Here is a 22375-nt window from a genome sequence, read left to right on the forward strand (position 1 = left end):
CTTTATCTTATTCAAGGGAGCACCGTGCCGGAAAAGGAAGTATGGTGCCTGGCTAAGAGCTCCGCTTCCCAGTCAGTCCTGCTGTCTCCTGGTGTTGGGGGTGGTGAAGCTGCACTGACACCAAGTGCAAAAAATAAGGCAAGAAGTGAGGGGGTCCAGGAAAGCCACCAGCTGGCATGGCGCCAACTTGGGCCAGAGTTCTGCTTTTTGAAAACAAGTGAGTTTCTGACCACACAGCAAGGCTATCTCTGGCTGCCAGAGGGGAGTGGCTGTGCCTGGGATCCTGAGCTTTTTTCTCTCTAGACATATCTGGACTCTTCTCCATGGATGGATGAATGAGAATGGAGGCAGCATCTCCCCCTGTTCATGGAAGGATGCAGATCATGGTTGTATCATCATGGCTGCACCTGAAGTGAAGGTTAAGATGAAGAGCAGGGCACTCACGAAACCCCTGGGGTGGGGAAGAAGAGAGATTGAGTGCATGTGTGTATGTGTGAGTGAGTGAATGTGTGTGATTGACTGCTAGCATGTTTGAGTATGAGTGTATGTTGATTGTATGTGTGTCTGAGAGGTTGTATTCATGAGTGGTGAGGGTGTGTGTGAGAACGGAGGCCTGAAGTATGGATCAGCACCTATACTGCTGTGGTGAGCCACTCGAGAATACACTTTCTACTTTGGAAATCCACATTCCCTACCTAGCTAGCACTGCAATGCAGGAGCAGTTTCCTTATACGTAAATACATTTGACCCAAGACCAAAACAACTTCAGAAAGTATTTGGTTTGGCCCATGCTGGGTACTACAGAGAGAGATCTCTGACTCCTTTTCCTGCTTCTCTTTTGGGGTCCCTCAGCCTCCCCATCCCTAAGTCCCACAGTCCCTGAGGCATCTTTTGTAACAATTGCTCACCTCCGACTAGAGAAACAAAGTCATTCCCACTGGCTGCTGCCGAATATAGTAAGATCTGGGGAGCCCTTTGAAGGTGCCTCTATAGGCAGCAACCACATGACCAGTACAAAGAGATGCTCTGGGCCTCCAGCTGGCCCCATGGGTGGGGGAGACAGATGTTTCCGATGATTCCCCTGTCCACCACCTCTCAGCGGAAATGTTTACCCGGTCACTCTATTCCTGAGAGAAACATCTGCCCATTTAAGAAGTTGGTGGGAAGCACAGGTGGGCGCTGCCATTTCCTGGAGAAGTCCACTCTTAGCCCCACTGTGAGTGAGCCTGGTGGGACCACAGCTCAGATGCCCTGGATTCGAGTGTGAGTGTGAAGTGAGTTTGGATGAGTGCTGTGTATGTGAGCGTGTGTGAATATGACTACATGTGAGCGAGTGCATGGATGTGAGTGTGTGTGAATGGGGGTTCATGTATATTACCTAGACACTTTGGAAGAAATGAAAAGCAAATAGGAAGAAGCATGCAGGGAGGCTTTTGTAATTAAATCTATTCTCTGTCCTATCTGGATGGTTCCAGTATCAGGAACTGAGAAAGAAAAGAACTGGGCCATGCAAAAGTGGCCTTCGAAAGGGGCCTTGCTACTAGCCCAGCCAGCCAAGAGAGTTTTTCCCTTTGTCTCTTACCAGGTGGCTGTGTGTCCTGCCAAGGCTGGTGACTCAGCAGGGAAAGTCAGTCTTGGGAGCTAAGAGCTAAGGGAGCTCTCTGTGCTCATAGGAGCATAACCAGTGGGCCATCAGCATCTCTCTCTCCCATCTCTCTCCCATCTCTTTCTCTCTCCCTCCTCTCTTCCCCCCTCTCCCTCCTCTCTTCCCCCCTCTCCCTCCTCTCTTCCCCCCTCCTCTCCTCTCTCCTCTCCCCTCTTCTCCCCCCTCTCCTCCCCCCTCTCCTCCCCCCTCTCCTCCCCCCTCTCCTCTCTTCCCCCTCTCTTCCCCCTCTCCTCCCCTTTCCCCTCCCCTCTCCCCTCCCCTTTCCCCTCCCCTCTCCTCTCTCCTCTCTCTCTTCTCTCTCTCCTCTCTTTCCTCTCTCTTTCTCTCTCTCTCTCTGTCTCTCTCCCCCCTCCCCGTGCTCACATGGCTGCCTGCTCTGTGTGTACACTGCACTTGTCTGCACGATGTTGCCTCAAAATGCTTTTTGCTGCACATTAGTATTTGCCTGCTGGTGAGGCCTCCTGCTGTCTGCACTCCATCCTGCAAAGTACCCTCTGCCTTGACATTTAGAATAGCCAGGTGGCTCCAAACTGATGAGTATTGCTTGAAGTAATGCAATGGGAGGTAGGGGTGTTGCTTTGCATCATTACTTTCCCTTTGATTAATTGTCTCTGAAAGTCATCCAAGCTGTAAAACCCTGATGCCACAAATGAGAGATCCCAAAGTCAAAAAACTTTGTCCCACCCCAGGTCCTCAAATGCTGTGGGGGCTGCAGGAAGGTCACCTCTTGCTAGAGCATGAGCTTCCCTCTTGAAGGAACATAGAACTGCCATTCGATAGAGCTCAATGAGAGAAAGAAGCAGATGTGGGCTCTTTCTGGCTTAGAAAGATTTTTTTTCTGTAAAGTTCTTTGGAGACATTAAAAGGGAAAGTCTGCTTTGCTACGAGGATTTTCAGGTAGAAGTTCCATTTATCAGGACTCAGCCAAAACCCAACAGCAGCTTGCCAAGAAAACCAACTGTTTGGGGCCGGCGAGGTGGCGCTAGCCAGGGAAAGATCATGACCGCGATTCGATCCCCCAGCGTCCCATATGGTCCCCCCAAGCCAGAGGCAATTTCTGAGCCAGGAGTAACCCCTGAGCATCAAACAGGTGTGGCCGAAAAACAAAACAAAACAAAACAAAAAAAAAAAAAAAAGGAAAAGAAAACCACCTGTTTAGCTGTAGCAACAGCCTGGGATCCAGGAATGCAATCCCAGAGGTTAAGCAGACCCATAACAAAAAGTCCAGATGGCCAGAGCCTGGTTGATTTTTCTCAAAAAAATTTAGTTTTTGTATGAATTTACTTTTTACAAAGTTGTTCATGATTGAGTTTCAATCATACAATGTCCGGCATCCTTCCCAGTTCACATGAATCTCACCAATGCCTCTGTTTCTCTCCTGCCTCCTCTCCCCTGCCTCCCGCTAGGGCAGACATTCTCTCTCTCTCTCTCTCTCTCTCTCTCTCTCTCTCTCTCTCTCTCTCTCTCTCTCTCTCTCTCTCTCTCTCTCTCTCTCTCTCACTCACTTTCTCTCTCACTCTCTCCCCCCACCCTCCCTCCCTCTCCCTTTCTCTCTTTTAATACTTTTAGATACTGTGTTTTGCAATCTACAGTCCTACCCAAAGTTCTGTACCTTGCAAGCAACCCTAATTTTTGTCCCTGCTTCCAGTTTAGGAATTCAAAGGAATCCACAAGTGCACCCCAACCCATCACGAGAGTCTCCTTGCCTTTTGCCCTCAGCCTGCCTGGGGCTCACCAGACATGGCCCCGCCCCCACCTTGCCTTTGAAGTGAACCTGTGTGACAACCACTACCAGCCTTGGCCTAGATGGGCAGCTCTGGCTTGCCATTTCCACTCACCAAGACGTTCTCACCTACCACCATCAGTGACACCTGCTGCTGTCTCTACTGCGCCCCCTAGCAGCCATTCCGGGAACAACTGCAGCCACGCAACCGCATTTCCACCGCCTTCATTTTGCGTTTGGAGAAATCCCGGACTGCAAGACACAGGTCAGGACTCCGACGACTGGGCTGGGAGTGGCTGCTTCTGCTCAGGGCACATCTGTGACCTCTAGCTTGCTTGCGGCGAAGCCCTCCAGGACACAGGTCACACGAGTGACTGACTCGTGTACTATTCCCTTCCACAGGAAATTACCCGTATGTTGATTATGCTGAACTGAGCATGTCTGTTTGTAAAACCAACCAGCAGTCAAACTCTTGGAGAGGTATGTCCAAAAGGCCATTCTGAACATTCCTGAAAAATTGAGCCCCTCCTGTGTCCTTTCCAGACTGGGTCGTAAATGATCACTCACAGCCTGTCTGAGTCTTGCTGTGCACTGGAGAATGTTCTGGAAACACAGTTTGAGTGAGGGAGCAAGGGCAGAGGAGCTTTGACACTTCCCCTAGAGGGTGATTCCAAGCAGGAGGATGTCCAATGAAGGTGGTCCCAGGTGAGTCCCTGTCCTCTGTGTTCCCTTCAATTTTGCCACAACACTGTCCTTGCCCAGCCTCCCGAGCCAGGGCAGCCATCACCCTCACACACCCACTTAGGAAAGTTGCCTCATCATAAGACATCAGATACAGGCTTGGTCTTTTAACTCTTGCATGGAACTAGATTGTTGCCTACTAACACTTATTGCTCCCTGGGATGCCCTCCACTGTGTCTGTGACTGGATTAAACACACGATGTAGAAAGTAAGGTGTCAGCATCACAGAGCCAGTTCCTAACCTCATCTGCAGGCCATTGTGCCCTGAATTCTGCCTTCTCACTCAGGGGGAGGATGGAGCTGCTCCACGTTCTGAGGCAGGAGTCAGGCAGGGACCCTCTGCTCTGTGATCTTGTGGCTGCCATGGTAACCAAGGGCCTCATCCACTTCAGCCTGTGCAGTTCCTGGCATGCCTTTGTGGGTGGAGGAAGGGGGAGAGAGAGAGACAGACAGACAGACAGAGACAGTGACAGAGATACAGAGAGAGAGAGAGAGAGAGAGAGAGAGAGAGAGAGAGAGAGAGAGAGAGAGAGAGAGAGCGCACCAATGTTCACTCTATCCTCATCTGTCGTTCCAAGCAGCTTCAGGATAGAGTGATCCAGTTTCTCATCTTTGGAAACTGCTTCTAGCCATGCAATATTGATCTTTTTTTTCTTGTTTTGGGGCCATACCTGATGATGCTCAATGTGTCCTCTTGGCTCTTCACTCAGGAATCAATCCTGTGGCCTTAGGGATTCATACAGGATGCCAGGGATTGAACCTAGGTTGCTGTGTACAAGGCAAGTGCCATTCCTGCTGTACTATCTCTCCAGCCCTTGTGTTTCTTTTTTGGAGGAGAGAGTTTTAGTTTCTTCCCAGACCCCAGAGGCCTTGACCTGAGAGCTCCCTTTCCCCAAGGACTGGTCCAAAAAAGAGCTGCTCTCACTGTCTGATTCTGCCATGACTGCTGAAACTCAGCTGTTCTGCAGAGTCCAGCATGTTTCTGCATCATATGGCAAAGCCATGGGCACCAACTGAAGCCCAGCTGTGAAAATCCATGCAGAGAAAGAGGAGCTGTACTGCAGAAATAGGAAACAATGGCTGAATGTGTGGAAAGACACTTCAGTGATTTTTTAAAATATTTTTTATTGATCGAATCACTGTGAGATATACAGTTACAAAGTTGTTCATGATGTTTAGTCTTACAATGTCTGAGCATTAATCCCTCCAACACTATCCTCAGTTCCCCTCCCACCCCCAGGCTGTCTTATATGTCAGACACTTTTTCCTTTTTCCGTTCAAGGCACTGTGGTGTGAAATAATGTTACTGAAGGGGCATCATGCTTATCCCTTTTCCAGTTCTTGTCCAGAGTGATCGTTCCCACAGTCACTGTCACAGTAGTTTCTTCTCTGCCCTAACCATCCCCCCCCCCCAATTTGGAAGACTTTCTATTAAGAACCAGTCTCATGGTCTTCATTTCTTTTATTCTTGGGTATTGTTCTCTTCCTAAGTTTCTTTATACCCTACAAATGAGTGTGATCATTCTGTGTCTGTCCCTCTCCCTCTGACTCATTTCATTCAGCATGCTACTTTCCATGTCCATCCATGGATTGGCAAACCTCTATGGGTGCTTTGTAGAGAGTTCCTGGGTCTCCAGGTGATGCTGCACATCTGCCGTGCTTTTCTGGTGTGAACTGCACAGCTGGCACAGGCCAGAAGCCCCCGGGCCTACCCTCTTGCCCAGCAGATCCTGACTGTCCCCAGCTCCAGATCTTCCTACACTGACTCCCACACTCACTTCAGTTGTGCTGGCAACACACTTCTCAGAATTGTCACCTGCTTCCCCACTTCTCCTTCAGCATCTCTGTGTACCTGTGCTGTGCTCAGTGATTACATCACTTTTTATGACTTTTTTTGACCTGCACTCTGTCTTCACTGAGAGACAGCCAGACACGAAGTGTTGAGCATGTGGCCACCTTTATGACATCATCTAAGTATGTAACTGAGCTTTAAGAACATCCAATCTGCAAAGTGTGTGTCAGTGTTTCTGCAGGTCTGTCCAGGGTAAGGTGGCACTGACAGCAATCTGCACACACAGCTGACCACTGGAGCTACCTGCCTCCCTTCTCTCTATGTATAGATGAGCAGCAGCCCAGTAGAGAGAGGGCATGTTTGGTCTGCACTGAGTTGTGCTAGCTGTTGTCTTGCCACAGGGCTCAGATATTGAACTTGAACATAGCTCATTGTTGCAGAACCAGATGTGAGGCTGGACCCTGTTCTCCAGTGTTGACTTGGTTTATGTCCCTGGGGTTTTGGGATATGGACTGAAATATGTCTGAAATATGAACTGAAGTTCTATTTATTTTGGGGGGGGCACACCCATTGACGCTCAGGGATTACTCCTGGCTATGTGCTCAGAAATCTCTCTTGGCTTGGGGGAACCATATGGGATGTTGGGGGATAGAACTGCGGTTCATCCTAGGTCAGTCGCGTGCAAGGCAAATGCCCTACGGCTGCACCACCACTCTGGCCCCTGAACAAAAGTTCTAGAAGAGGCTTCATGTAGGCAGAGATGGGTAGGTGAAACAGGGGAGAAAAATGCACAGATTTCCCTCTTAGAAAACAGATATTTGAAATAAAGTCTTTTCTGCAGAGTTTTATTACTCTTGCACACCTGACACTGATAGGATCAGAGAGTATCTGGGACACTTTGGGAGTATTTGTTCCAATTGTCACACACCACCATGTGCTTCACTGCTCTAGCAAATAGCCTTGGCAAATAATGAGAGAAGTTCAGGGTCTTTGCAAGAAAATTAGGCCATTCAAATGTGTGTAGTAGGGGATATTGTGATAGTACAGTGGTAGGACATTTGTATTGCTTGCATCCAACCTGGACTCCACCTATGTTTGATCCTTGGATCTGATAAGGTTCCATGAGCTCTCCAGGAATAATTTCTGAGTACAGAGCCAGGAGTAACCCCTTATCCCCCTAAAAAATGTCTAAGAAAACAGTAAAAAGGACGCATCTGTGTTTTTAGCTATTATTCTCTTAATATATGTGGTCTGCATTTTAGAAAACACAATTGAAATGATAAAACATAGGGAATTTGTCCTGTGATGTCTTGAGAACTAACACTGCCCAGTTTTTGTAATAAAAAATCGTGTTTTAAATTATGTTTGATTACAAAATTAACCTCTGATCATTGTAGAAAAATTTGAAGCTAAGAAAAGCAAATGGTTAAAACTAAAGAGATAATTGCCGTTGATATATTAGGCCTTAAGCCTTATGCCAGTTTTTGCCTTGAAAAACTTTGTTTTCTTGACCTTTACAATGATTATAACAGGGTTGGAAAGATAGTTTAAGCAGGTATAGTGCTTGCCTTTTACCTTTCATCCCCAGCATCCCAAATGGCCCCCAGCACTGGCAGGAGTAATTCCTGAGTGCAGAGCCAGGAGTTACCCTTGAGTACAGCTGGGTGTTGCCTTTCCCCCACAAAAAGAGACAAAATAAAAGTAACATTGGAAGGTTGAGAGAAGATGTTTCATATAAATGCAAAATGCTTCATACAGTTCCTGGTATATCATGAGTAACACATGTACACACACTATTTTACTTAAAGTGATATCCACCTTGACAAATTGAAGTACAAGCTACTTTCATTTCATTATTTTTTAGTGAATAGCACATGCATATCTATTTTTCACATCTGAACCAAAAAACCTTCAGTACAATGTGAATCACAGGAGAAAGTACATCTACTAGACATTCCGATGCAAGATGTAAGTGATTGTATAAAACCTTCTTCCAGGTGTGAACAATAACACCTGTTACTCTGTTGAGATCTAGCTGCCTAGGGAAATGAGGCTATGCGGGTAGCAGTAAAATAAATTCCTCTATCTCTCTACCAACTTGGTTTTGTTGAGATTCAGGCTCTTTCCTCAAATGCCACCAGTGCAAAATGATGCCCCAAAATGCTGAATGAAGGGTGTAGGTTCTTTCATCGATGGAGTTCAGGCAGTTTTCCCCAGAAAGGTAAGTGTGGCCCTGAACAAGGGAAACATTAGCCAAGAGAGTCAGGAGGCCGAGGGCATTTGCTCTCCTCCAGAACGGCTCAAGCTCAGCAGTGCTGGGAGGAGAAGCTGCAGGTGGCAGAGGCCAAATAAGGACACCAGGAGCTTGAGGCTTCCGCCCCCATCATATCCCACCCCACCCCTCAACACCCAACTCTGTTCTGCAGCTTAGTCTGAGCTTGAGCTGGACTGTCAAGTGGATTAGCTGGGAACCAGTTAACACCCTCCCACAGCTCGGCCACCTTCAGACACCCCCACAGTGCCAGTCTGTGCAGCATATTACATGCATCTGTCATGTCTTTTCATGGTGCCCATATTTTCTCTGTAAGGCAAGACTTGTGTGAGCTTGCTCAATGACGCCTAGGATGCATGAATTCAGTATCTATGTAGACTATATGGATATCGGCATGTTCACATTGGCATGGTTCGAAGAATAAAATGCCGAGGTCAGGGACGCAGCTCAAATATACTCATGTGAACAACCCGAGTGTCCGATCTCAGATTGGATAAGGAAACTATGGTTTGGTTGAGATTCAGGCTTTTGGGCATAAAACAGACAAAAACCAATAAATTTGCCACTACATGGATGGAACTAGAGGGAATTATGCTGAATGAAGTCAGTCAGAGGAAGAGGGGCAGAATGATCTCTCACATGTGGAATGTAAAAATGCTGGAGCCGGTGAGGTAGCGCTAGAGGTAAGGCGTCTGCCTTGCAAGCGCTAGCCAAGGAAGGACCGCGGTTCGATCCCCCGGCGTCCCATATGGTCCCCCCAAGCCAGGGGCGATTTCTGAGTGCTTAGCCAGGAGTAACTCCTAAGCATCAAACGGGTATGGCCCAAAAAACTGGAAAAAAAAAAAAAAAAGCATAATAGGGGAGTAACAAAAGACCTGAAGCAACTGAATCTAGAATTGGCCCAGAGCATGCCATGGTAGTAAGATGGTGGTGGTGGAAGGGGTGGAAAATGTTGGAGAAAAAGGGGGTCTGAGGGAAAATGGACACCCTGGGTAGTAGTATAAAATTTTGAATCACTGTGATTAAAATAAAAAATAAGCAAAGGGCTTGAGCACAGTGCAGAGGGCATTTGCTGTGCAACCAGCAAACCTGGGTTCCAACCCCAGAGACCAGTTGTTCGCCTGAGCCTGCCAGGAGTCATTTCTGAGAATAGAGCCCGGAGGAACACCCGAAATACCATGAGGTGTGGCCCCAAAACAAAAACAAAGACAAATCTTTCAGGAGCAAGAGCAGAATTACTCAGTAACGATGTTGGGAGTTGTGAGGAACATGTGGCTGACCAGGCTGTCCCAGGCTGAGAGTGTGTGCTCCTGCCCTAAAGTAGAGGATGAGTGCCGGCCAGGCAGTCAACTCAGGCTACAATTCCACCACACCTCACGGCCGCTCCTCACCCCAAAGTCCAGCACAGCCAACCAGCTTTGCCTCCTGGGAGCTGCACTCAGGTGAGGGAAAATGCTTGGTGCCTCAGTTCTCCATCAGTGACCCCTTGCTCTCCCCAGCCACAGGATGCTGTTACAGACAGTGACCATGTGATAGTGCTCTCTCACGCCCTTCCAGGATGACAGAAAAAACAGCAAGCCTGTGAAGTTGAGCCTGGAAACTTGCCCTGTGGGGACCTCCCAATTTTGCACCCCATCCTCTCATGCCACCTTCCCTGTGTGCCCTTACCGACGTCTCCGGAAACTCAGTCACAGCCCAGCCCAGGGCCACCTGACGTCTTAGGCACTGAACAGGCCAGGTTTCCACATGCAAAGCCTGGGGCACACCTGTCCTCTGCTCAGGGCATGACCAGCTGAGCTGTAGGCCCCACTTAGCTATGAGTCATTTGTCTACTCCCACAGAGAGAGAATCTCCCATTTTTCTTGTTAGGCTAAACACACAGGCTTTGGGAACAGCTAACCGAAAGATGAAGCATGGAAGAAAGATGCTCTGCTGAAACACTTTGTTTTATCTGCAAGTGGAGCAGGGCTGAGGCCTGAGTCAGTGTGCTAGCACCTTTAGGTTTCGTTGCTACAGCTTTGCTGTGGTGCATACACTGCTCCAGAGACTCTATCTACTAGGGAGGTGAAAACTGGGCCACCAAGCTCGGAACTGTGACTGTGATCCCTCTAACCTTCCTCTCACCCTGCAGTGGTGATTTTTATGCCTCATGTTCATTTTCTCCATGTTCTCTGTAGGAATCAGAAAGAATGGTCCAGTTGTTGCATCTCATAAGCCTACTGAATTCATAACCAAACTTGAAGAGTTGGAATGGCTGTGAGATGTAGTCTCAGTCCTATGTGTGGACTGTGAGGCACTGGGGGAAGTAGGCAGAGGATAAGGGGCTTCAGTGAGCAATGCCAACCATTACTGGTATCATTCTGAGGCATGATTGGCACCTCTGAGAGAATAACCCCTCCCTTGTTTATTTTTTTCTTTTCTTTTCTTTTCTTTTTTTTTTTTTTGGTTTTTGGGTCACATCTGGCGGCACTCAAGGGTTACTCCTGGCTCAGAGATCACTCCTGGCAGGCATGGGGGACCATTTGGGATGCTGGGATTCAAACCACCATCTGTCCTGGACTGGCTGCATGCAAGGCAAACATGCTACTGCTGTGCTATCTCTGGCTCCAATAACCTTTCCTTCTGATAGTGATAAACTCAGACCTAAACTCAGCTTCTCTGGTCCCATTTTCTGCTATTTTTTTTCTTGCTATTTCCCATGGTCCTTCCTGCTGTACCCAGGCCCAGGCAGGCAGCCATTGAGTCTGACCCCGGAAGCCCTAGCTGTGGGCATAGAACCTCTGATCAGCATCCTGTGGTTTCAAGAGGCGTTTCAAGGCTTGGTGTATGCATGGCCCTGCTTTCATCCTTAAATAAATTGTGGCCTGGGAGACAACTGAGCCACATTTGCTCAGATAAAGGGGCTGAGACAGGGCTGACTTTGCCCACTCTCAGTAGGCTGAGTATCACTTGTGGGCAGGACATGACTTGGCCGGTGTGAGGGCCATGGAGCATGATGCAGGGTGAGGCGAAACAGAGCCAGGTGGCTCCTGTATCAAGCCTGGGAGTCTGGATTTAGCACCAAGGCAGTGGAAAGTTTTGACGGGATTCAAGTTGGGACCTGACATGACCAAATGTGTGACTTGTTTGATATTTATTGGGGGGGCTTCCAATCAGTGTTCGGGAAGCCTGGTGGCCACTCACAGTGTTCCTTGGCCAGCCAAATCCATGAGCTGACACTTGGCCTGGGGATGGGGCAGGCTGGACCAAACTCAGGTCTTCAGTTGTATCCAATTTGCAGGAAACAGTGTGATTTCATCTTTCCTTTCAGCTGGTTGGCCAGGCACTGTCTAACTCCAGCTGCTTGATGTTTTCATGATGGACATTGGGTTGGTTTATGTGTTGGACATTGGTTGGTTTCATGATGGACATGGTTTCTTAAAGAACATAGATGTTCACGTGCCTTTTCCAGCCAAGCTTTTTGGGTTGGGGTAGATGGCAAAAAGTGGAATTGTAGATGTTCAAAGGCTGTGTTCAAAGCTCTCTCTTAACTCATCCTGTGGGATGGAGTAGATCATTTACAGGTCACAGACCATGGAAGGCATGCGCAGTATGTACATACCATGTAAGGTATGTGCAGTGGCCTGGTCTGGAGGTGGAGACAGGAGACATACTAGGAGGGGAATTCCACTCAGCCTGACAATAGCCAACAACAAGTTACAGGTATTTCAGTGCTTGCAAGGGGCCTGGTCTGTGGTAAGTGCTTCCAATGGATTATCTAGTCCTTTCAACACTATTGGCTTGAGGAAGACTTTCAGTTCATTCAGTCATGCAGCTGGGAAAGGCAGAACCATTGGTCGAACCCATATCACTCTAGTATTCTAACTCTGGAACATTCTGGTGCTAGTCCTGCTCTGACCCAGAAATCCAAGCTTCTGAACTAAACCAGGGTGCTGACCCCATAGAGGCACCCGAGCACTGCCAGGTGTATGACTGTACATTACTGTAAGATTTAAAATAAAATGTGAGGCCAGAGAGATAGCACAGTGGTAGGGCATTTGCCTTGCAAGCAGCTGACCCAGGACCAACAGTGGTTCAAATCCTGGCATCCCATATGATCCTCTGTGCCTGCCAGGAGTGATATCTGAGCACAAAGCCAGGAGTAACCTCTGAGCGCTGCCGGGTGTGGCCCAAAAACCAAAAAAAAAGGGGGGGGGGGCTGGAGAGATAACATGGAGGTAAGGCATTTGCCTTTCATGCAGAAGGTAATTGGTTCGAATCCTGGCGTCCCATATGGTCCCCTGTGCCTGCCAGGAGCAATTTCTGAGCATGGAGCCAGGAGTAACCCTTGAGCACTGACGGGTGTGACTCTAAAACCACAACACACACACACACACACACACACACACACACACAAAGATTAAAAATTGTGTGTGAAATGGATTTAGCCAAGTGTGAAAACCCTATTCTAGTTTACTGAGTGAAGGCACTCAGAGCAGTGTGATAAGTGGTTATCTCACAGCTCATCACATATTCACGAAGCTCCAGCTGTGGTCCCCTCCTGCAGTCAGATTGAAACCTCCATCTCGGGTCATGCCCCAAGCCAATTGTTGTGGATTTTTATATAAAATACATAATAGATTTTATGTAATATTATAATGAATTAATATAATAATAAATTATATTTTCTTGGTAGCTGACATTATAATGTTTGTAAGATTAATCTATATTGCTGCATGGCTTATTTACTTCACCTTCATTTTTAAGGTAAGGCATAATGCCAAGATGTATTTGCATAGAGAATATTTCTTGATTTGGGAAATGCGATTTAGTATCCTTTGACTTAAAATGTGAGCAAACCATAAACAGGCATTGATTTGGGGATCACGAGATTCTACTACTCCTTCATTCATAGCTGTGTGATCTTAAAAAAACTCAGTTACTTGAACTTTATTTTCTAATTTGATAGAGGAGAAATCAAGACTTAAACTTATCACAGTATGAATTCTTTGCATTAACTCAAAGTTGAATGTACTTAGCACAGAAAAACTAATAAGGAAAATCAATTTTTTCCTAAATAAAATCAGCTTTGTATTATAAAAAAAATTCCTTTTTTTGCAACTGAAAAATCACAGAAAATGTGATTTTTCCATCTTTTATTTCCCCATACATAGAGACACAATTAATTTGGGTTTGGACTTCCAAATATGTTTTGGGTTGATACAACTATTTGTTCACTTAAGGAGTTTCATTATTCGTGTTGTTAAAATAGGGTCACAAGACCAATCCTATTGTAAAACCTTCTTTTCATGAAAGTCCTTTCAAAACTAGAGTGATGACCCTGTACAGTCTCTATCACTCTTCCAGTGCAGTTCTCTCAATCAATCATCCACTCCACTCCCTAGAGGGACTTAGGTGGTTTCCAAGCTCCTTGAAGTAAGCATTTTTCACTGAGGCCATTAAACCCCGAAACATTCATTGTATTTGAAACATGGTTGCCACTTTGTCTTCTGAATTTCAGAGATTTGCATCTTACTGCTGGAGTCTTGAGAAAATTTAAGAGAAAGAAGTGAGACCCTAAACAGCATTCAAACCCATCCCAAATGTCCAGAGAAAATAGAAAGCCAAAAATTAAAGCATTGAGCTAATCTTTGAAGGCTCTTGTTTAAAATAGTTAAGTCCAAAATCAGACATCTGTGGAAAAGAAATGCCTTTCATGCTCCTCCCCGCACATGAAATGTCAAGAATGAAAAAGTTTTTAAAATAATCCATTTTAAAACTATAGAAAGGATGTGACAAAGGTGAGATTCTGTTCACAGGTAACCAAGCTGACAAGTTATTTCAACTGTTTTGGGAACATCTTGGAGCTACTCAGGGTGGCTTGTTAAAGGGAACAGCATCTCTCTGGGGTGCTCAGCTGGTGATGGGCCCCTGAACACACCCGCACCCATATCCTTCACAATGTGCTTCCTATCCTCCCACTAGACCCCTACTAGCCACACTGTCAACTTAGGCTGCTGCAGTGGTCAGCCTGACACAGAGAAGGGACATCAGATGGTCCCAATGCTCCCTAGCCAGAGGGAAGTGAGAGAGGACATACAAAGACCAGGGTGTGTGAGAGGTGTGATTGTGCCTGAGTCCTAGCTCTGGAAGGAAGGGAAGGTTGGGGGACCTGGTTGTCCCAGAAAGTATAGGCCCAAGAAAGCTGCTCATCATACTGCCTGGACTCTGCTCAGGAGCCCTGACCCAGGAGGGCCTGGACCCCTCAGTGCTTTTGGAGGAGTTCTGTGGAGAGTTGTCTCTATGCTCACCCATGCCAGGTCAGCTGCTGAGGTAGTGGGGCAGTTCACTGACCAGCAGCAACAGGCCCAGCTTCCTCCCACAGTGCTCAGCTGGCCGCAGTAGCCAGGGTCCTGCAGGCCTCAGATTTCAGGATTGACCGGGTTTCTCTCTTCGCAGCCTCCTCCCGGGAGGAAGAATGCAGATGTGCGTGAGACATTGTCCCTGTAACCAAAGACTCACACAGACTCTTTGGTCTCTGGCTCTCTTCCAGACACGGCCCTAACTCTGGCCCCACAGCTCCAGTCTGGCCCTCAAAGAGCCTCTGGAACAGTAGTGTGTGAGCTTAGGAGTACTGGTCAGTGTCAAATGCTCAAAGAACCTCTGGGTGCATGGCAGAGGGTGGCCTGAGAAAATTGCCCAGAAAATGGGAGCAAAACCCAATGGCTGCTATGGACGAACGTTTTCCTCCCACCCTTTGGGACGGAAACTAGCTCCATGCTTTGCTTATTGAATCATGTTAAATTCTGATAAGCTATGATGCATCTTGCAGGACCTTGAGGGAATGCTAACCGGCTTTCTCTGCAGAGACAAAAATAATGACACTGAGTCACCCCGCTGGTGCTTCATGAGTTTCCATATAAAGTGATGAGCAAGCCCACCATCCCCAGCAGGCCTGTAACACCTGGGAAATATGGGGCCTGACTCACAGGCCCTTCCCCAAGAGCTGAGGTCAGAGAGGCAATGTCTGAGCTCACCTGTGTGAGGAGTGACCTAAGCCAGAGGAGGGTATAAAAGGCCCCACTGGCCTATCAGATGACAGCAAATGACCCCAGCCAGCAGAACGAGACCATTTTCATGAGTGACGTGGAGAGACCTGGATCTGGAAAATGCCAGTTGGGCTGGCCAACCAGGGATCTTCACCCTGAAACCACCATTGCTGGCTGGTTTCATCATGAGTTTCTTTCCTTATTTTATTTTTTTAAGAAATGTAAGTTTAAGGCCGTACTGTGACCTCTTTGATTTTATCTGATTTTTATCTTATTTTGTTTTTAGGGCCACACACAGTTGTCTAACACCAAGGCCCTGCCTTGGGTAAAGCCAAAGCTCTACCCACTGTACTATAGCTGGTTTTTTATAGAGAGAATATGCAGTTTGGGTTAAAGCCTACTTTTTTGGAGACTACATCTTAACATATACTTACTCCCCTTTATATCTTTCTTCTAGAAAGAGAAGAAGCCACACAGATATCTGGAGGTAAGTGGCCTTTGGGGGAGCTTTGAATGTAAGAAGCTTCTAGAAGCTGAGGCATGAGTCAGTGACAACCTAACCTTCATTAGTATCCAGAAGTTCTGAAAGAGCAGAGGCAGAAGGCACCCTCTTAGCTCCTGGGCACCTGGCAGGCACATGGTCCTGTCCTCCTGGGAGGGGACAGTGTCCAGCAAACCTACTCTTGTGAAGGAGCCAGTTAGGCCTCATCCAACCTTGGCCAGAGATGCTGTTCTTCCCCACCCAGCACTCACAGTGCCACCCTGAGACTGAGTTTACATAGAGAAAGGACAGCCCCATCGCTTTGTGCTTCAGCCATTCCATTGCCCAGTAAGTGCTGTGGCCTGGGTCAGGGGAAGGATCTGGGGTCAGCGAGGTAGAAGGAGGGGTTCAGACTATGGATCCTGGGTGTCTACCCAGGCATGATTTCTGTGGCATTACTGTTCTGTGCCTCATTCCCCCATGTGTGATATCACTGGCTGTGCCCAGGATAGGCTGAATCCAGGTGTAGCCTCTGGGCTTTGAGGTGGTCTCTGTGGTGGTATTGGTATGAGGAGGCCCGTGCTTTCTACAAATGTGGCTATCTAAAATAGTATTTTCTCCAGCAGTCCTACTGACACTAAGGCTATTATAGAATTGGCATTGGGCTGCGTGGCCAGAGCCAGAGCTCTCCAAGCCCACTGATTAGGGTAGGCTCAGTGCAGGGGGATCCCCGTCAGAGGGCCCCAGAAACAGAGGTCTGGATTGGGGGCTCCTGCCCCCTCTCCTGTGCAGGCACCTGCTGGGAGCAGAGAGCGCATTCCTGGCCTCCTGGCTTTGTGCAAGCCTGGCTCAAAGTCGGGCCAGTGAAACCCAACCGGGAGCAGCAGCTCTGGCTATATTTAAGTGGAGGTGATAGTTCTGCCACAGAGAACTTGGTTCCACTTTTATTGTTTGGTTTTTAGGGTCTTGCAAATTTGGGTAGAGTCTGTTTGGGGCCTGGATGCTCTTCTTTAGAAATTATACCAAGAAAGCTAGCTTTTTGAGTCAGTGGAAATTGCTCTTTTACACCCTGTGGGCCTGAGTGAGCATTCTAGAAGGGGGTAGCTTGTGTTTTGTGGTTGTTGTTTTGGTTTGGGGCCACATCCAGCTGTGATCAGGGGTTACTTTAGGCTCCTGGTTACTTCCACCAGAAATTACTCCTGGCAGGCTCAGGGGACCCCTATAGGATGTTGGGTATCGAACCTGGAACAGCCACATGCAAGGCAAATGCCCTCCCCTCTGTGCTATCATTCCAATATCAGGGATAGCTTATTTTTAAGTCACAGATCTGGGTTCATGCACAGAAAACAGTTCTTGGAGCTGCTTGACATCCGTGGAAAGTTTTCCAAGCAGAAATGAAATATAAATAGGTGTTCAAGGACAATGCGGGGATCTTCCTGGTGTGTCTTTCCCAAACTATAAAGCATCCCTGGGGCTGAGAGAAAAAGGAAGCTGGGGGTCGGGGGCACCAGCATCCGGTGCCTGGAAGGCTCTTGGGACCACCCACGTGATCCGGATTAGAGCCCATCTGTCCCTCATTCCCGACTTTCCCTTCATCCCTCCTCACTTCAACAATACCAGGGCGCCAGAAGAAAAGCATTTCTGGAATGACGCATCCCACTTTCTCCCCATGCAGGAAGGACACAGCCACCCCGGGCTCTGCACATGCTCTCCCTCTGCTCCTGGAAGTCCCAGGACCCACCTCCAGATGCTGCCTCCACGGCCACAGGCCTCCGCCCCCACTGCTTGGCCTGGCTCCTGGCCCAAGCCTCGTCCCCCCCAACCCCCCTCCACCCCTGCCAGTCCCTTGGGCCTTGCCAGCAACTGCCTGCAGCTGGCCTCTGGCCCAAGGCCGAGCTGCTGGGAAGCGCTGGGTGTAGCAACAGTATCAGCCCAGGCATATGGGCCCCTGCTCCAGGCAACTGTGTGGGTCCGACGGGGCCAAGAGGGGCCCCGGAGACGCACCCACACTCACCTCCAGCTCCTCCTGCAGCTGGAGCCCAGGCACGGGCTCCTGGTGGCAGCTGCTGCTCCCGAGCTGTGCTCTCAAGACCAGGAGCTTCCGGAGCCACCCACCGCCTCCCAGGGAGAGGCCAAGCTCTCGGAGCCAGGCACTGCAGCCCGGTGCCAGGGTCAGGGCCCACAGAGCATGGAGCTCCCCCAGCAGGAAGCCAGGGGCCAGCTGGGCCCACGGCACAGCACAGCCTCTCCGCTGCACTCCGGGACCCTGCTCCAAAGCACCCCAGCGGGCAGCTCCTCCTGCTCTTGCTGCTCCTCCTGCTCCTCTCCTGGAGACGGAGCCGACAGGGACCTTCACAGAGCCGTCAAGGCCTCAGCATCCGCCGCGGCTCTGACCACTTCATCCTCCTCTCTGGGCTTTGAGACCGACGGCGGGGACCATCCAGGGCACGACCAGCCTCAGGGAGGCCGTGGGGAACCGGGGCTGGACATCCTCGCCAGGACCCAGAGCCAGCGGGGTCCCCCGCAGGCGGCGCCCCAGGGTGCCCACTACATCACCACGCACGAGATCCAGCTGAGCGAGGTGGAGCAGGACACGGACGTGGACGTGGGCCTGGCGTCCCGCTGGAGCTTCGAAGACAACAACGTCATCTACTCGTTCGCGGACTACGCGTCCTTCGGGGGCAGCGACCTGACCACCCCCACCGAGGAGGACGAGGAGGCCAGCTGCTACCCCAGCACCACGCCCAGCAGTGACCCTGCCCGAGCCCGCAGCAGCAGCGGCAGCAGCAGCAGCGGCAGCGGCGGCGGCGGCCACACCGAGGGGGACCGCGGCCCTCCGCCCTGCTCCCCCACGCCAGCCCCCAGCGCCCCGCGCCAGCCCTGGCCTGAGCCCCCACGGCCGGGTCCAGGGACGGCCTCGAGCAGCTGCCGGCGGCCTGGGCGCCAGATCCTCCTATCAATCACCCCGCCCAGCAGGGCTATAAATGAGCCTAGCAACGTGCGCACCGGGCGACTCTGCCGAGACGCTGCCAAGCATGAAGGCGACATGAGCCTCCGGGCGCCTGCCGAGCGAGGCCCCGGCTGCCTGCAGCAGGCTCCGGTGGCCGCCCCCGGGGCACAGGACCTCGCGCCCAAGCCCGGCCGCCTGCAGACCTGGTGCGGGGCCCTGCGCTCGCGCGAGCTGGCTGACCGCTCCAGCGGGGCCTCCAGCGGCCTGAGCGAGCTGGACGATGCTGACAAGGAGGTGCGCAGCCTCACCGCGCGGGCTTTCCGCAGCCTGGCCTACCCCTACTTCGAGGCCCTGCACATCAGCTCCCGCGAGTCCACGCTCTCCGAGGGGGGCTTCGGGCGCTGGTCCACCCTGCTGGACCTCAAGTGCGGCGGCGTGGGCGCCAGGGTGGAGCAGAGCCTGCGGAAGAGCAGCGTGGCCTCGGTGGCCACCGGCCTGTGGAAGGGCGGGAGCGCCAGGACCGCGTCCGAGCAGCTGCAGGTCCAGGCGAGGAGGGCGCAGGCCAAGGCGCTGGAGTTCGTGGTCAGCAAGGTGGAGGGGGAGATCAAGCACGTGGAGACCCCGCGCCTCGCCCAGGGCCAGGCCCAGCCCGGCCCCCAGACTCCGGCCCCTCCAGAGCCGCCGAGCCAGCGCAGCGACAGCAAGGCCGGCAGGGCCGCCACGGCCGGGGAGACCCAGCCCGGGCCCCAGAAGAAGTCCAAGTTCGCCTCCAGCCTGCTCAAGAACGTCATCTCCAAGAAGATGCAGCGCGAGCAGGAGTTCAGGATGGAGCGGGGCGAGGCGTCCGACACCAGCGAGCCCGAGCGCGCCCTGCAGAGGCAGAGCTCCCGCCACTCCGAGGCGGGCTCCGAGGGCACCCTCGGGAGCGTCTCCGACGTGGGTGCGGACAGCGCCTCGGCGGGCGGCAAGTCCCCGGTCTTCAAGGCCAGTGCGCCCCGGGAGAGCATCTCCGGCCCAGGGGGGGCCCTGGCGGAGGACGCCTGCGAGGAGCCCAAGTCGGGCTCCGAGACGGCCAACAGCGCCCTCCTCCGCAGCCACAACAGCGCCTTTCGGGCCTGGAAGGAGAAGGAGGAGCAGCAGGCCCGGGACACGGCCCCTGGGGGCCGGCGGAAGGCCGCCAAAGCCAGTGACCCTGGGGACCCGGCCCCTGCCGGCAAGCCCACAGTCCTGTCCCGCCTCTTCGTCCCCAACATCCAGCACACGAGCCAGCCGGCCACCAGCACGGCTGTGGTGAAGCCCAAGGCTCCTGAGATCAAGATCCGCCTGGGCAGCGTCCAGCAGCCTCCGGCCGCCGACTTCAGCATCGCCAAGCTGCTCACGCCCAAGCTGGCCGGCGGGGACCCCGGCAGGGCGCAGCAGAGACTGCCCCGCGGGGACAGCCTGGACAAGGTGCCTCAGTTCCAGGTGCGGGACGTCCGGGACCGGTCCAAGGCGCAGGGGCCCCTGCACCAGGTGCGCGACGTCCGGAAGCTCATCAAGGGGCCCGGGGACGGCGACAAGGGCAGCGTCACCCCCGAGCAGGGCGTCAGCCCCCGGCCCCGGCAGGCGGGCGCAGCCCGGCCGCTGTCCCCGATGGTCATCACCTGCCAGGCCCTGCTGAGCCAGCGGGACTCCGCGGAGCGCGCGGCCGCTGCGTCCCCCGAGGGCACCACGCTGGTGCACCGGGCTTCCGGCCGCCTGCCCGTGGCCACCATCGCGCCCAACAAGCCCGAGCAGGGCTCCTACCTGCCGGTGCTCAGGATCGTGTCCAAGGCGGCCGCGCAGAGGACGCCGGAGAAGGTGCGCGAGCGCGAGGAGGAGGCGGCGGCGGCGGCGGGCAGCGCGCTGGAGCGGCTCACGGCGGCCGTGCGCTCCATGGACGAGCTGTACAGCTTCCAGCGGCACGCGTGGAAGCGCAAGAGCGACCCGCTGCCCGCCCTGGCCGGCAGCCACGTGCTGTCGCTCATCGCCAGCGAGGAGCGGGCCGGGGCCGAGGCGGCGGGCGGCAAGGCTCTCCAGCGCCGCAGCTCCAACCCTGGCAGCGACAGCGTGTCCGCGCGCGCCGCAGCCTTCGAGGGCCTGAGTCGGGAGCGCCCGCGGTCCCTCTGCATCGCCCCGGCGCACAAGGACCTCCCCACGACCTTGGCGCCTCGCGCGACCGCCGGCGCCAGCCCCCAGAGAAAAGGGGCCGTGGCGGGCAAGTTCCCGCAGGGGTCCCCCCAGGAGGGCCCCTCCACCCCGCGGGGCGCCCCGCAGTCCCTCAAGATCTCGCCAGCCGCCAGGGCCCCTCCTGAAGGAAAGCCAGGCAGGCAGGGCGGCAGCGACTGCGAGAGCTACCTAGCCATCCCTCCGAAGCGGAGAGAGGGTCCCCCCACGTCCTTGGCCGCCTCCCTCTGCAGCCTGCCCCCTCTCAGTGCCCGCAGCCAAGTGCCCGCCACGCCCCGGGGATCCCAGGCCAGTGCCACCAACAGACCGGCCTGGCGCAACAAGCCAGACCAGCCTCGGGAGGAGGCCGGGCCCAGTGGGCCCCAGAGCCCGGAGCAGGCACCCACAGCCAGGTACCCCGCACAGCCCTTCGATCTGCCAGGGGCCCAGGCCCAAGTCCTGTGTTTCCCCCAAACTGGCTTGCCCGCCCCGGCCCCCTCAGGGCCCGCAGACCTCTTTCAACAGCCACGGGCACCCCAGACCCAGCGCAAGATGCTCCTGGACGTGACCACCGGCCAATACTACCTGGTGGATACCCCTGTGCAGCCAGCTACCCGCAGACTCTTTGACCCCGAGACGGGGCAGTACGTGGATGTGCCAATGACCACCCAGCAGCCAGCTGTGGCCCCTGTGTCCCTTCCTGTGTCCCCCGTGGCCCTGAGCCCCGGGGCCTATGCCCCAACCTACATGATCTACCCCGGCTTCCTGCCCACAGTGCTGCCCTCCAACACGCTCCAGCAGGTGCCCCGTGCCACGGCAGGCAGCAAGCTCCCGGCCATGGCAGCAGAGCCCCCAGGCAAAGAGGGGCCCTACTTCCTGGGCTCAGGCCAGGCTTCAGCCTCACCATCCTCCCCTGCCCCGGCCACAGCCCAGCTTCTGGGCGCCCAGGGTTTCGGGCCACTGCAGGGCAAACCCATCATCAGCATCACATCGCAGCCCCTGGGGCCCCGGATCGTGGCGCCCCCCTCCTTTGACGGTACCACCATGAGCTTCGTGGTGGAACACAGATGAGTTGCAGCACGAGGTGAGTGGCCTCGGGCAACCTCTGCCCATGATGGGCGCAGGGTTGTCTAGAGGAGGGGCTAACGCAGCAAGTTGCAGGGCGGCAGCTTCATCCTGCCTTGTGGCCCTCAGGTGGTCTGTAGATACCAGGGTGGACAGACCCCGTTTGCACCCCAAAAGCCTTCCCTGGTGGAGGCTTCCAAAGTCTGAGGTTTCAGAGAGACTTTCACATTTCTGTTTAGAGGTTCTGTGAATCTGCAGCCTCCAGTTCACCCCTGGTCTCTGGAATTTCATACATAGAGTGACTTCTTTCGAAGCTTTTCAGAATATCTTTTCCTAAGATAAGTCAACACACACACTTCTACATAAAAACGTTTCGTATGCACACATACACCTTGCCCTCTAGAAGGGTAGACCCCACTCACACATTATAGACGCATGTACTTATACTCACGTGATATAGAGGCATGCACTCC

The 22375-nt window shown here is 52.6% G+C and overlaps 1 protein-coding gene across 1 annotated transcript; it reads left to right on the forward strand.

Moving 5' to 3' along the window:
• Positions 1-1072: 1072 nt before the first annotated feature.
• C13H4orf54 (chromosome 13 C4orf54 homolog) lies at positions 1073-21908 on the forward strand. The gene is made up of 3 exons (XM_049785963.1): positions 1073-1216; positions 3566-3654; positions 17546-21908. Exons 1-3 carry the CDS (start codon positions 1073-1075, stop codon positions 21906-21908), a joined length of 4596 nt encoding a protein of 1531 aa, XP_049641920.1.
• The last annotated feature ends 467 nt before the right edge of the window (positions 21909-22375 follow it).

The sequence above is a fragment of the Suncus etruscus genome, chromosome 13 (assembly GCF_024139225.1).
Source record: "Suncus etruscus isolate mSunEtr1 chromosome 13, mSunEtr1.pri.cur, whole genome shotgun sequence".
NCBI lineage: Eukaryota > Metazoa > Chordata > Mammalia > Eulipotyphla > Soricidae > Suncus > Suncus etruscus.